The following is a 15919-nucleotide window of genomic DNA, read 5'->3' as shown; positions in this document are numbered from 1 at the left end:
TTCATGCACAAAATTCACCCTTTTTTACATTTTGATGGTGTGTTTACATATCAACATATATGCTTATAGCTATGAATTCAAAATACAAGCTAATGTTTTGATCATAAAATGTATTCAACTCGTTAGATAATGATATATTTGGTTATTTTGTTTTGTTGTTGCTGGCTTGTACTAATGAACTTCCATCTAGGCTTTCTCGATGAAGTACTGGAAGTGTGTCTTTGTGGAACCTCCCGTCCGTAGGGGAGAAAAGCGGCTAAATAATCCTAATCCTGTCTCCTACTCCCAGAATTACTTACACTGACGGACAGTGCTGCCTGTAAGGGGTCAGTTCCAAACTTGAAACGAGGCTCAGAATCTTGCAGGCTGTGTACACTGAGGCTTCCAGAAGCTTCTGTTGAGACATGTCAGCCACAGACTGTCAGGAGGAAGGAATGCCAGGGGTGTGGAGCATCGATTCTCACACCCACACACACGAACAAAGCACTGTACTGTACTTCTGTCTTCAGTTGAGGATTGACCCAAATGTCTTTACTTTGGAACACACTTTCTATGGCGTGTAATGCTTTTAAAGAAAAAATATACAGTGTCAGTCCAAAGTTAGGAAACTCATTAAATTGAATGAGAAAACGTGCCCAAACTTTGGATTTTGGATTTATTTACTTTGGATATTTAAAAAAATAAAAATAAAACAAATGTAATAAAAGGAATTAAGGGGACGAGATTGGACATAACAATTGCAAATTAAAGAAATGAAGAATGAAGACTGCCGTTTGTTTGCTTTTCTCCCGGCCTGCTCCACCCTCTTGTCCTTGAGGGACAATAACCCGGCAATGACTCACTACTCTTGTTTGTCAAAGTTGCTCTTTTCAGATACTAATGAAGTCACATGATGATATCGAAAGACATTTTTGTGTTCTACTTTGAACGATGTTGACAAACTAAACGTCTGGTGTGATGCAAGTTATGTAGCAACAATGTAGGCTTATATACAGCTGTATATGTAGAAATGAAAGCAACACAATTACATATTTAACTGCAGTCGTAACTGAAATGAAATAAAATGCTTTTGTCTGCCTCTGCATCCAAATAGTGTCTTTGAACCACATTCGGGGGTTCTTCTTCTTCTTCAAAAAAAGATTGTAACTCTTCAGTACTCGTCCTCCTCCCTTATCTCCAAGTCAATAATAAACTTGATCACAGCTTCTGCACACAGTGTGTGTGCTAGATGCTGGTAGATTTGCCATTCCAGTGATTAGAGGATCTGTCAACACTGAATACTTTTCCAATTCCTGCTGTCAGAGTTGTATAATGCTTGTTGTGTCACATGGTCCATCTACCAGGCATGAGGGAACACAAGACATGAATTATGGTCCAATCTCTGGACACACCCCTGCACTGATCACAGCGACGCCTCAATGTTATGAAAAGGGGGTGGATGGTGAACAGTGGACAGTGAACGTAAGCGCCTCCCGGAAAGAAGCGGAGGAGAAGGCGAAGAGCAGTTCTGAGAGAATGCTGAGTTCTATAATGAGGGGAGTGGCTTCTTATCTTTATAAGAAGTCACTCCCCTGTTGGATGTTCTTAGTTCAGGAAAGCTTTTAAGCTGTAATAGTCATTGATGAGCCGTTGACGGTTTCTATTCTACCTTAGCTGAGGTCTGATCTTTAATATGAAAAGTCAGCAACAGGGATGGGTTTATCATTATCTCTGGAGTACAAGCTTACAATGGCTGTATCATCTGAATAATTGTTTTGTACGCTGTAAAAAAAAACAAGCAAACCTGCTAAAAGTTTCAGCTGTACTGATCTCTTAAGGTTGATCTTTCAAGCATTACATCACATACTATTAGTCAATGGAATTTGCAATAAGTAGTTAGAGGATAGGTGTCTTGGTCAGGGACTTTGTGACACAGGACATGTATCAGCCTGGGATCGAAGTGGTTACAAGTCCACTTGCTGCCACTCTAAAGCAGAGGTCAGCCGTCGCTGGGCCGCAACTTTTTTCATTTGACTTTTCTTTCTATATTTTATACAGCAGAAATGTTTGACCAGTGAATTATCTAAAGTTTAAAAGTTCTTCACTGCTGAATGTGACCAGAAAGGACGAGCTGGAGACCAGACAAAAACAGAAAAACTGCAGAACCATATTGCTAGGATGACTATAAAGGTAAAAAGTAGGCCTGTACCAAAACCTGTCTTTTGTTTTTATAGGCTCAATGCACACATTCTCTGAAATGAATAATCTACATTTTGTTTTAAAAAAAAAAAAGGTTTTACTGAAAATTCAAAACACACAAATAAACTAAATACAAGAAAAGGAATTTTATACATTCATACATTTGCCATTTTATACTGTATCTCACAGGGGCATGACTGTGGTTTTCCAATCACCATGGTAATAGGCATAACAAAGGCATGTAATGTGGTCCTGTACACTGCAGCCCAGCCTCAGAGGAACCCTTTAACATTGACTATAAGAAGAGCAGGATGTTCAGCCCCCGACTCTTCAGAAAATACTAACATTTGCAGACCACAACCTAAACATCACATCCAAAAACAGACTACTCGATGTGAAGGGCCGCTGTGGCCACTCAGGAGCATACATTTCTATTGAGAGTGAACAAGAAGGCCTGGAACACCAGATGGCAGGGCTGGCAGCTGATTGGTTGGCAGCTGAGGACAGCTTTCAGGGTCTCTGGGTTTGCCCATTGCCATGTTTACTGCAAATGGTGCGATTACACTTTCCCCCTCTAAATTAGACAGTGGAAGTGTATTGGACCCATAAGAAAAGCAAATTTGTAGGTTAAACATTTTCACATTTACAAGGAAAACAAAAACACAATAACAAAAATACTAATGTTTTACAGAGATACATATACAGAAAGAACACCTTTATAATTTGTATATAGACATGACAATTTTACATATACACACAGATATGGCATAGGCTCAAGGCTCTGTACTGGAATGGCAAACACACAGCAAGACGCAAGATGGAAAAGTAAACTCAAACACACAGGGGATGGGGGACTAAACCTGCATCATGTCAAGGTTGGACTACTGTTACTATGCTATTCACTTAAACTGTATTGACAGCAAGTTGGCACGGTTTGGTAGCATAAAAAAGAGCTTCATAGAGACCCTTGTGGGGATTTCTTGGAATCAAGTTCAGATTACTTTTAAATGTTTCTCCAATCCATTCCCTCCTTAGCAATCCTTTGTCCAGACTTTTTGAACCACCTCAACAAATTGTCGGAGGAGCTACAAGTAGGATTATTTCGCCTTGCCTGGCTCATACATGTTAAAGGGAACAAAATGGTGATCAGCTCAGACAACGCAACTCCATAGTGCCCCTAGAGGTAATGGACTCCACTGTGCAGCTTCAAAGCAAAGACAACGAGTATTAACAACAGATAAACCAAAAATAAGGTCATTTCAAGTAATGGTGTGATCAGCAGACAGGACTGAGTTGAAGCTGTGCTGGTCTACGTGCAAATGTGAAACATTTAAAACATCAACCAATTATTCAACATATCAACGTATTAGTCATATATTAATCCAAATGAATTAAGATATCCATAGCGCTGTCACGACGCAGGGTCCGAGGGCAGGGAGGGAGGACTCAAACGCAGAGTTGATGAAAAATAAAAGGGCTTTAATAGTCAAAACTCAAAATCAAAATCGCTCCCACCAAAAAGGGGAGGAAGGAGGAGAAAACAAAACCAACAAACAAACAAAACAGGGACCTGGACTTGAAAACACAAACCTGACTTACGTGACACATGAACGGTCGACATGTAATGACGCCACACAAGACAAGAGACTCACAGGGCTTAAATACTCAAGGGAGGTGCAGGTGATTGAACACAGGTGGAAACGATCAGGCACGGCAGACAATCACAAGGGAAGACAGGACAAGGCAGGAAGTGAAGTTACCCAGGAACACCAGAGACATGAAAACTACAAAATAAGACAGAGCAGACCCAAACCGTGACAGAACCCCCCCCTCAAGGACCGAATTCCAGACGGTCCTAAAGGGGGGCAGAACCATGAAAATCAGACAAGGGGCGGGAGGGTGGGGACCCGACGGCTATGGTCCGGCGGCCTGCCGGGGCGGCGGCCGGGCGTGGGGTGCTCTGGGGGTCTGCCGGGTCTCAGGGTCTCGGGGGGTCTGCCGGGTCGGCGGCCGGGCCTCAGGGTCTCGGGGGGTCTGCCGGGTCGGCGGCCGGGCCTCAGGGTCTCGGGGGGTCTGCCGGGTCGGCGGCCGGGCCTCAGGGTCTCGGGGGGTCTGCCGGGTCGGCGGCCGGGCCTCAGGGTCTCGGGGGGTCTGCCGGGTCGGCGGCCGGGCCTCAGGGTCTCGGGGGGTCTGCCGGGTCGGCGGCCGGGCCTCAGGGTCTCGGGGGGCGCCGAGCTGTGCGGCTCCGGCGTCGTCGTGGCGTGGGGCGCCGAGCTGTGCGGCTCCGGCGTCGTCGTGGCGTGGGGCGCCGAGCTGTGCGGCTCCGGCGTCGTCGTGGCGTGGGGCGCCGAGCTGTGCGGCTCCGGCGTCGTCGTGGCCGGGGGCGCCGACCCAACCCCTGACCCCACCCCCCCTTCAAGGACCGACTTCCAGGCGGTCCCAAGAGGGTGGGAGGGAGGGGTCATGGTCGGGGGCCGTGGGGACGGGGCTGGAGGGGTCATGGTCGGGGGCCGTGGGGACGGGGCTGGAGGGGTCATGGTCGGGGGCCGTGGGGACGGGGCTGGAGGGGTCATGGTCGGGGGCCGTGGGGACGGGCCTGGAGGGGTCATGGTCGGGGGCCGTGGGGACGGGCCTGGAGGGGTCATGGTCGGGGGCCGTGGGGACGGGGGCGGAGACTGGAGTCTGGGGCCGGAACGGGCGGAGACTGGAGTCTGGGGGCCGGAACGGGCGGAGACTGGAGTCTGGGGGCCGGAACGGGCGGAGACTGGAGTCTGGGGGCCGGAACGGGCGGAGACTGGAGTCTGGGGGCCGGAACGGGCGGAGACTGGAGTCTGGGGGCCGGAACGGGCGGAGACTGGAGTCTGGGGGCCGGAACGGGCGGAGACTGGAGTCTGGGGGCCGGAACGGGCGGAGACTGGAGTCTGGGGGCCGGAACGGGCGGAGACTGGAGTCTGGGGGCCGGAACGGGCGGAGACTGGAGTCTGGGGGCCGGAACGGGCGGAGACTGGAGTCTGGGGGCCGGAACGGGCGGAGACTGGAGTCTGGGGGCCGGAACGGGCGTGGGTCTTGGAGCTGGGGGCGTGGGTCTTGGAGCTGGGGGCGTGGGTCTTGGAGCTGGGGGCGTGGGTCTTGGAGCTGTGCGGCTCCGGCGTCGTCGTGGCGTGGGGCGCCGAGCTGTGCGGCTCCGGCGTCGTCGTGGCGTAAGAAAACAAAACCAACAAACAAACAAAACAGGGACCTGGACTTGAAAACACAAACCTGACTTACGTGACACATGAACGGTCGACATGTAATGACGCCACACAAGACAAGAGACTCACAGGGCTTAAATACTCAAGGGAGGTGCAGGTGATTGAACACAGGTGGAAACGATCAGGCACGGCAGACAATCACAAGGGAAGACAGGACAAGGCAGGAAGTGAAGTTACCCAGGAACACCAGAGACATGAAAACTACAAAATAAGACAGAGCAGACCCAAACCGTGACAAGCGCTCTATAATGCTCCAAAACAAATCCAAAATGTGATAAGTCTCCGGAACAATACTGAAGTATAATGGCAGATCATAACGTATATATTGATATTTGAAAGCTTGAAAAAACAAAACAATGATGCAACAGCTCCCTCAAATGAGTTTTATATTAACTACAACCAAGAAATGTAGTAAGAGGACATTATACAATAAAAAAAAAAACTTCCCTACTCCCCGGTGGACAAAAAAAATAAATCTTTGGCATCACTGTAATTTGACTACTATCACATATGCTGATACAAATACCTGTGCAATGACCTAATATCTGCCTGTTTGATGCATCACTTTGGCCTCTGGATTGTGGCGCTAGCTTGAAAGCCGTTTAGATACAACACATCCTGTTTGTAGTTCACAGGGCCAAGTATTGGCCGTCCAGATCACTCAGGTCTTCAGACCCCCCACGGCATTCCTCCCTATGACTTACCCACTGGCTAACAACAAACCTGACACTAAGAGCTAGCCAAATGAAGGGTTAACTGAACTTGGTGGAGAGCTGCAGCAAGAGGAGAAGCTGAACAGTTCCTGAAGCCCCTGCAAAAGGCCTAGTGTGATAATTATCTGTCCAACACATTTACTTAGTACGTACAAAAATAAATATTTACCAAACAACACAACATCCTGCTGTGGAGGGGATCTGAGGGGGGGGGGGGGGTTCAGTACAACTCTTCCTCCTGGTCAGATTAATCTTGTTTGTTCAGCAAAGATCAATGGAAAATAAACAGGATTGATTTTCTGAAAATAATTCATTGGTTTCCCAGCATGCTGCTGCGGTAGGTGCGCTTGGGTCAGCAGGTGCTGTATGTGTGTGTGCGTGTCTGTGTATGTATGTGCATGTGTGCGTGTGAGGGGTTTAGATGACTTTGTAGGTCAGGAAGTCATGGAGTGGGATAGGAATAGCCAGGGTCTCCACCTCCTGGGTGGTCATCACACGGCGCAGCGACATCCTACAAATGTGCTGCAGACTGGCCACACTGCGAGGACACTCCCAGAAGTGCACACTACCATCACGAGTCCTAGAACAGAACCACAAAAGGAACGTCACTTTCCACACTAAAACTAAAAATAGCTGATGATGATGCACATGGTGGGTTTGTGTCCTCATAAAGACACAAGTCAATGACGTGTGACTGAGTGGATCTGTAAGAGTTCTAAAGACTTACCCAGCAGCAAGGACACTTCCTTCGGCAGAGAAGGCACAGCAGAGGCCGCTGGAAAGGGAGCCGATGGCCTGAGGAGCCCTCTCCTCGATGCTCCAGAAACGAACCAGCCTGAGCAGAGGCACAACACTGCTGTCAGAGACCAATCTTCCGGCAGAACACTGGCCCACCTGTGCCTTAGTGAAAAGGACAGGATGGACTAAAACCTACTCCCATCCCCCACTCCTTATGAGCAGAACATTGCTGTCCTGTGTAGTTGTGAAGAAGTGTGATTAATCAACAATTAATTATACTAGTGACTCATCCCCTTATTATTAATGGATCACGACATGAATGTTGTGTTCAAGTTCGTTTCATCTTCATAGTTCAAAACGGCAGGGCTCTAAACACCCTTTTCTGTATACATGCTCTGGAGCGTATAGCTTCAAAAATGACTTGCATTTTTTAACTGCACCAAAAATAAGTTCTTTCTCTCTGCATTTCATGCCATGTCCAGATTAACATTAGCCACAAAGTTTTTCAAGCAACAATAGACACAAGCCTATTGCTTGTCTACACAAGTTGTTTGAGTTTACCCTCTTCTGGATGCACAGTCTAATAAATGCATCAAAGCTGGTTTTGGTACAGTTTTATTTTTGATAATTTCATTCTTCTTCGTGGACTATCTGGCAAGCAGTATATTGGCAAGCTGCCGGCAATAAATCTTCCTATGAACGAGAAACGCCTTTTTCCTGGCAGTGGTAACCCTGAAATGCGTGGCGTTGCTTTGTTTTTATAACCTCCATTTTGCAGAGCTTCTTTTCTACATATTTTCTGTCAGTAGTACAGCTCTGGGCCAGCCAGTGGTGATTAATGGCTATCTTGTGACAGGCATGTGACTCAGAAGCATACAATAGCTCTGTGCTCTCTAGTCCCATTAAGACTCATGACTGTCAGCTAGGTTTAAAAACAGGGAATCTTTTCTGTCGCCTTCGATGTCCTCAAACCAGCTTGCGGGTGTGTCTAACTGGAATGTCTCACTTCACATTCTGAATTTGAACACTTAGTTGTAAACAGTGCGTTTTGTAATCTACTGGGTAACACTGATATAGCTAAGATCTTAGAATATGGGCCGGGGAACACAAAAGAGAGAAGATTGGAGAGGTGGTACATTCAAGTTGAATCCATAAAAAAAAAAATAGAAAAAAAATAGATAGAAAAGATTAGTTCAACTTTTTTTAGCCAGATGCCCAGCAGATATATTTTATTTCATGATGTTCAAACTCACTTGTCTGAAATATAAAACTAGGTCCGTAAGGGGGGCAGACAATGGTATCTCTACATCTGATTGGTTACAAACCTTGTCTTTGGCTGGATGTCACCTCTGTTGAGAGATATGCATTCCCAGAATTATGGATCCCATCCCTACAATAATTCAACAAAGCCGTGTAAACCTAGCACTAAATTGCTGCGTTGCGTGTTGAGTATTAAAACAGGGCAAGTTAAGAATGACAAATGATGCAGTGCCGTACCGGTCGTCCGTAATGCTGGCGATGTGGCGGCCATCAGGAGAGAAGCTCACAGAGCGGACCCAGCGGTCATTTGCCCCTCCAGCAAAAATGGGTGATGGACGAGGAAAGAGATGGCTGGAAAAAGATGAAAGGATGAGGATACACAGCAGAGATCCCCAGTTAAAAAGGACTAGTCACTACTTTCAAATGGTAAAGTTGGTGGATAAGACCTTTGAATGACTAATACAGATATTGCCTCAGTACTCTCAGGTGCAGTTAGTCCCATTTGATCTAGTTTAAACTCACTTGTCTCACTTGTAGGACGAGTAGCTAACGCTAACAGAGATTTACTTAGATATTGCTGTGTAATTGACATTACTGACGAACTTCACTGACTTTAACTACTTGCGTTCCACAAACTCCATTCACTGAAGATAGCATGAGGGAAGACGGCTTCAGACAATGTGAAAAAACCCTATTTTCCTGAAATATAACACTTCCACAATCAATGGCAACTAGAAACATTTGGGTCGACGGACGGGCCAAAATCTTGAATATTATGTACAATGCATCAAAATCTATTGTATATTGTGTGCTATTGTCTTACCCGAGTTCCAGCAGGACAGTGCCCTTGTGGGGGTCCCATACAATGACCCGGGTGTCATAAGAGGCGGTGGCCAACAGAGCCCCATCTGGTGAGAACTCACAAGACACCACGTCATTGTGGTGCCCCTCCAGCTTCCGCATCAAGGTCAACTTATCCATGTTCCATAGGAACACCTGCAACGTGAGGAGAGGCCGGTTATAGCCAATGGAATGACTTGGACAGAGAATAGATGTGCTATGTTAAACGTAAATGTTAAACTACGATATGCACAGAAAATATTTGAAAGTCAAATAAGAAACAGCAAATTAAAGACAAATAGTTATGCTCAGTGTCACTGTTATGATCTGTAACCTTTAACCAGACCCATCAAATGCTATGTCTACAATGGTTAGCATCTTTATATCACAGGATTAAACTACGATAGCATCAAATGTAAACATCATTTAACAAAGTATATATTTGGATTTAAAGATGTTATATTATTTCAACAAAAAGGTTCTAGGCAAGAGAGCAAATAAAACAAGTAGAAACTTAAGGTAACATAAAGTTACTCCACTGGTTTCCCCTTTCAGAGATTTAGTTCACTGTGTTTACAATAGGCTCGCAGCTCCGGTAGAAGCCTACGAAGAGAGACAGATACTGCAAGAGAAAAGAATATTTTATGGCCAAAGGATTGATACCTCTGGTAAAAGAAACATGACAAAAGAAGCGCGCACACACACACACACACACACACACGCACACGCACACACACACTTTAAAAACGTAACAGTCAGCCACGGTAACAATCTGAAGTATTAAATGTGAACTAATCCGGTTATGATTTACATTATAGTGAAAAGTTGATGGTTCAATTTCTTGAGCTGGTTTCCTTCTCTCTGTACTAGCTAGTTGGCACATTTTATAGTTTTCAAAATGGAGTAAAAAAGTATAACTCATTGTTCCAGAGTTGCTGCCGACAGCAGAAACAGTTAAATTCTTTTTAGAGAAACATCCAGAGTAGAACTGTAGATGGAAACATGGAACATAAGTGGCCAATTTGTCGACGCTTTTAAGGCTACAGCGGGTATTTTTAGAATACTAGTGCTCTGCAAAGACATAAAAAATAATTATATTTATTAGCTAAAGTATTCTACGTCAACAGGGGAGTTAAACTGTTACACTGCTACATTTTTTATAATAGCACCATTACCATGCTACACTGTATTCTACTAGAAAAACATACTATACTGACAGCAACAGAAATCCTGGTCACAAAAGAGAAGCTAAATTGTGCACGCAGTCGGCGGAGCTCTATAAAAAGGGGGTAGTGTGCTTGAGATATGAGGGAGGGGGGGGGGGTCGCGGCGGGATTACATAACCACTTTGAAAAGGTGCAATGTGTAACATCTAGTCACACGGTCAGGGGTTATACTAGTGGGTTTGTACAATCTCAATTGGAGATGAAGTTATTTAAATAACATCAAATTACTAAGAAACTTCTGATACTCAGAGTTGGCCAATATAACTTGAGTTTATTCTAACCATGTGTGTGTGTGTTTACAGTGTCACTAGACAGGGCTGGAACGGTTCGTTGACACTGCATGTCTTCATAACACCAAGGGGCTACTCCAGCTCACGGACTGACCCAGGACCAGCCCCTGGACCCGATTTGCTGTCGGATCATTTCACAGATACAGACCCCACACATTGCACCTTTGGTCAGTTTAAATATGGAACTGCGAACAGCAGAGGTAGACAGACACAAAGCAGCACCTACGTACAGGCTGGTGCCAGGCTGCCCCTGGCCAGGCCTTTGGGCATTGCACACTTTGCGTCCCGATTTACACCGGCTGCTCAAAATGTCAGCGCGGCGCTCCCTTCAAAACCAATCACACACTGAGCTCTGCCACCACCTGTGACAGGGAGAGCAAGACACACACTGTAGGGACACACACAGCCTAACAAAGCTTCCTCCATGTCTACATTACAACTGTGTTCAGATGGAACATTGGGGATAAGCTGAACTAATGGCCGCAGATACATGGATGGTCAGTTCAACATGTTCAACGATGGTACGTTCCTAAGGACACGTTTTTTTCTTGTCTGACTCTTAAATATGCAAGGTTTACAGAATGTTTTTTTTAAAGATGCATCAGTGTTCAGGCTGTGATTCAGTTTTGGTTTGTCTCCTATTCCATCATACATCAATATCTGAATGAAATGACCAAACTAGATTATTTGAGCTTTACAGCTAAAGTGAAAACTGTTGTCTGCTCTGCATGCACACTTCAGAACACTAAAGCTTGTTTTGTCCACTGCAAACTAAACCAAACTGAATGTGGATGCAGGTGGAACAGCGTATCATGACACAGAGCACGGTGGAAGGGTAGGGAAAACATGAAGTGTTTTCTTTTTATTAAAGCGATTGAGCATTACTATCACAAACAATTGAGCAAAAGACGATCTCACAATTAGAGAAAGAAAAAATGAACTTTTATACGTACTGCTTTGCCAGCGCCCACTGAGCACAGGATGGAAGAGTCGGGGGAGAAGGCGCTGCAGTACACCCAGTTCTGATGGCCCCGCAGAACCTTCACCATGTTACCTACAGGACACACAGCATGATCTCAGCTGACGTACTGCATGTGCTCTACTCTCAACGCAAACTCATGTTAACATTTTCTTTAGATCCTCAGAGCCAGACAGGAAACACAGTGAGAGAGAAGGGAGTTAGATACGCCTAAAAAGTCTAAAAACTATTTGAGCCCTATACATTTTTGCGGTTTGTGTAGTACAAACAAGGATGAGGCCGGGTAGGATCTGTATTCATCTTTTTGCCAAACATTTTTGAGAAAAGTCCCAAACCACACCATGTTAGTCTATAAACAGTTTGTATAGCATGCTCATGTTTTAAAAAGGGACAGAACCAGAGTGCTGGTCAGTTTTATAAAACATAACTCAAAGAGAAGTAGTAGGGTTTAACATCCATTTGTTGGATTTGTTGACAATGAGTCAAAGAACCTCCAGTTGAGATAAGATTGTCAATCAACATGAAACTAAGAATATGCAGCATGTTCAACTGATTGGAATGGAGGGTTATGTTTCCACCACAAATGTTATGCATGGGTTCATGGCCCTACGCACATAAACTGTGAAGGTATGAATGTGTGATTGCTTTTTGTAGGTCAAGGACTCTCATAGTGCCTGTGGGCCACTGTATGACTATTTGCATATCCACCAAAATGAATAAAAGACAGCTCTGAGTTGGAGAAAGAAAAAGCAGATCGACCTCTGAATCAAAAGTAGGAAAGAAAATGGAAAGGACGGTACAATGAAACTTTGGATTATAAAAGGCTCATTAACATACCATCATCTTTGAGGTCCCACACACGGAGGGTCTTATCTCTGGATGCAGAGACCAGCATCAGACTGCCATCAGGAGCAAACGTCAGGTCTCTCACTATATCAGTGTGGTCCATCAGATTCAGCAAAAGTCTTCCTGCATCAAGCCACCAAATCAGACAATCAATAAAATGACAGCTTCCTCCAGAGAGTTTTGTGCCTCTCTTTTGCCTACTCTAAATGGTATTACATAGTGTGAAATTCAAATAATAATGTTGAAGAGGGAAATTTACCAGTGTAAACATCCCAGATCTTGATGCGACCATTGCTCAGGCCCGTTGCCAGGAGCAGCTGGTCCTGGCCGAACTTGAAGCGGTGCCACTCAATGTTAACGCAGCGGCTCTGCTTCTCTGGCACCGAGGAGCCAAAGGCCAAGCCCCAGACGACGTCACCGCAGTCGATGGTGTGTTCGCGGGGCTCGTCGGCTTCGGGGATCATCTGGCCATCGCGGCTGTTCTGACGTGACAAGTGCCGAGGGCTCAAGGCATTGGTGGCCTCCCCACCGTGCCCTATCGAGCTACAGCAGCCGAGAGTGGAGGAGATACAAAGAAGAGGTCAACAGGCAGCAGAGCCACGCTCACAAAGCAAGATAAAATACTTTATCTCTACATGTTAGATGTGCGTTTGTCCCAACCCCCCCTCTGGTTGTAATATTAAACCTGTAAACTTAAAACCGCTTACCAAAAGGGTCAAATATGCCTAAATCTGTTTGATTAAACTTGCGTCGATTGAAGTTTTTAATGGAGAACGAAGCGCAGCTACCTTGTTTCCCAATTTTCCTCCTCCATGTTCAGGCTGTTGAATAATAATTTTGAATTTAATACATACCAGTGAAAGGTATGTCTTCATGGCAGCACATCAATGGTCATGTTAAAATGCTGTGAGGATTCAGGTGTGTTTCAATACATTAGTTAACATGGTGTGTGTGTCTCTGAGAGTCACAAGGCGCTGATTAAAAGGATCATGTTTCGCAGAAAGGGAGCTGATAATACAAGCCACATGTCCTTGGCAGTGAGGAGCACCTCTCAGTGTGGGTTCTATTTTTTTTATCTGAAACTGAGGGTATAGTATACAGATTGTTCTATTAGCACTTGGTCATTCCAACATTACAAATGGAGACAAATGTGACTAAAATTATGTTTATGCCTTAACTTCATGTAGTGTAACTGAAGGTTTGACTGTATTATCTATCAGTGGCTTCTTTTATTTGATCAAATCCTTGATATGGCAGCTCAGTGAACACAAGAACTCTAGCTGATTTTGTTTTCAATTCAATTCAATTCAATTCATTTTATTTTGTATAGCCCAAAATCGCAAATTACAAATTTGCCTCAGAGGGCTTTACAGTCTGTACACATGCAACATCCTCTGTCCCGAAACCCTCACATCGGCACAGGAAAAACTCCCCAAAAAATATGTTTTCTGATTCTCTAAAAGTGTTCTACCACAACTGTGAAATATCCCCACCAAAAGTATATGCTTTATCCATTTGTGGTCACTGTCAAAGATAAAAAGGTAATCCAGTTCTTCCTATTAATCTCAGGGGGAATTTGTTGGTTTCCAAAGTTCCAGTGATAAGCTTATTGAGTTTGAGAGAAGGATGACCCATGTCTTTTTACTATGCTGCATTGAGGGACCTGGAGTGAAAATACTGTGCCAGTCATTTTAGCTGCCATCTTTACACTACTTTTATTAGATAAGTAATAATCCACAACACAAACAGAATAATCTGTTAGATTCAATTTCTTTTGTCTGGCTGACATTAAGAAAGCAAGAGTAGTTGGGATTCGGAGCTCGACACTGTACTATGAGGTCGCTACCAATAAAAGCAGTTTTATAAATGATGATTTGTTTGTTTTTTTAGGCCACGGGTGGGAAACCAGCTCTGGAACATTTGCTTGCACAGTGGGCAATCTTTAAAGGGGAACCACTCTTATTGTTTAGGTAATACTGTCACTGAAGAAATAATAATAATGATTTATTGATCACATGATAACATTCCACCTCCCTCTTTCTTCCAATCACAGCCACCCTCACATGGTCCACCCATACCGGTAGGTAGCTAGGACAGGATTAACCTCTTCACAACCTGAAACCTTTACTGACCTCATAAACTCAGTAAAAAACAAGTTGCATGTTCATAAGAGTTTGTCATGTAGTAACAGGATAGATAGCAATAAAATGTGCAGAATTCTCTGTAGTGTTGTTCTACAAGTCCAGGTTAAGGTTAGGGCCATCGAAAAGTTTCCACAGCCCACCACAAAAAAAGAGCTGCAGCGATTTTTGGGTCTGGTGGGAGGAGGTGCAGCACTTGTTTGTATGGATCATAATCCTGACTTTTCTTCGTTCGTTGCGAGGTTGATGAGATGGGCTGTTTCTGCAGGGATATGATTGTGATATCCGGTATATCAAAGGGGCCGATAATGTTATTGCAGATGCGTTGTCACATGCTCCTTTACCTTAAATTGGGATTTCAGAGTCAAAAAAGGTAGCTGTACATTTGATGCCATTTCATGCTGCTTGTGACTTGTTCCTGCTGTGCCTGTTGTCTTAAATTGCTTCTCAGGTAACAGGGTTGCTGAGGACAGGTGGGAAGGAAGCAGGACATGGGCAGGGTGAAGGTCGTTTTTCTTTCCTTTTTACATTTTTTCATTTTTGGGGTAATTTGGTTGTTTTTCGGTTAAGTTGCTTATTTTTATTAGTATTAGTTGTACAAGTTTCATGTATGTGACGTCATTGTCTGTTTCTCCGAGGTGATTCCATCAACCTGATTGGGAGCAGCTGGGAGTGTTCTAGCTGTATAAAAGCGCATAGTGGCTGCCGGGAGTTCGCTGGTATCTGTGGCCAGCGTCCGCATCTTTGTTGGGTTCTCTTGGCGTTTAATTTATGTTCACTTAACAACACTCCACCTACATGATCAACTCACCCACACTGACATGACTGAAACTACGGACGTACACACCTCATATTTGCTTGTACCTTGTTTTGTTACTTTACTAAAATAAATATATTTTTATATTACCTTTGCACTGCGTCTCTCCTGTCATCTCTTTTGAGCTGGTTATAAAACAAAATAGTTTGTAGATGTATATAATATAACATATACAACTTCATAAGCGGTGATAAGCAGCTTTATATACCTTTTGCAACTCTAGACATTTGGTGGAAAATAGGGCGAAATGTCTCTTGGGATAGTAAAGTTTACTGGCCTCTTTGTTAAACCATGGCTGCTTCATTAAATTCCTATTAGAAAATTTCAAAATATACTTACAAGTTTCTTAAACATTTCGCCCAGGGAATGAGCCTCACAATGCGATGCCCCTGTGACCAAGCGAAGTAGGAACCGTTGGGTGCAAACGCTACTGTCCACGCCTCACGCCCAGACTTCTGGTCAAAGGGAGCAACAGGCACCAGGAGTTCCCCGATGAACTTTGCTTTACCTAAAAAACAACAGTGACAGTTACTTTAGCTACACCCATCCAAAATGGTGGCTTAGCAACAGGCCCTCTGCCCTTTCATCCTGCTGTAACCTCTTCACACACAGAAATGAGAGGGTTTTTGTCACTAAGGCA

The 15919-nt window shown here is 44.6% G+C and overlaps 1 protein-coding gene across 2 annotated transcripts in view; it reads right to left on the bottom strand.

The window, feature by feature from the left end:
- Window positions 1-5097: 5097 nt before the first annotated feature.
- wsb1 (WD repeat and SOCS box containing 1) overlaps window positions 5098-15919 on the bottom strand; it is a 12595-nt gene continuing 1773 nt past the window's right edge. Inside the window, exons 2-10 of one of the 2 annotated variants that reach the window (XM_037473231.2) lie at window positions 15619-15787; window positions 12581-12864; window positions 12313-12444; window positions 11450-11550; window positions 8964-9136; window positions 8378-8491; window positions 8206-8270; window positions 6870-6977; window positions 5098-6722 (exon numbers count right to left, since the gene is read on the bottom strand). In XM_037473231.2, the coding sequence (XP_037329128.2) occupies window positions 6634-6722; window positions 6870-6977; window positions 8206-8270; window positions 8378-8491; window positions 8964-9136; window positions 11450-11550; window positions 12313-12444; window positions 12581-12864; window positions 15619-15787 (1235 nt within the window). In that variant the 3' untranslated portion in view covers window positions 5098-6633. The remainder of the gene's footprint in view (window positions 6723-6869; window positions 6978-8205; window positions 8271-8377; window positions 8492-8963; window positions 9137-11449; window positions 11551-12312; window positions 12445-12580; window positions 12865-15618; window positions 15788-15919) is intronic. The other variant, XM_037473222.2, reaches the window with a different exon arrangement.

This window comes from Pungitius pungitius, chromosome 3 (genome assembly GCF_949316345.1).
Source record: "Pungitius pungitius chromosome 3, fPunPun2.1, whole genome shotgun sequence".
Lineage (NCBI taxonomy): Eukaryota > Metazoa > Chordata > Actinopteri > Perciformes > Gasterosteidae > Pungitius > Pungitius pungitius.
The sequence above is the reverse complement of the archived record's forward strand: the minus strand, read 5'-3'. Positions and strand labels throughout refer to the sequence as shown.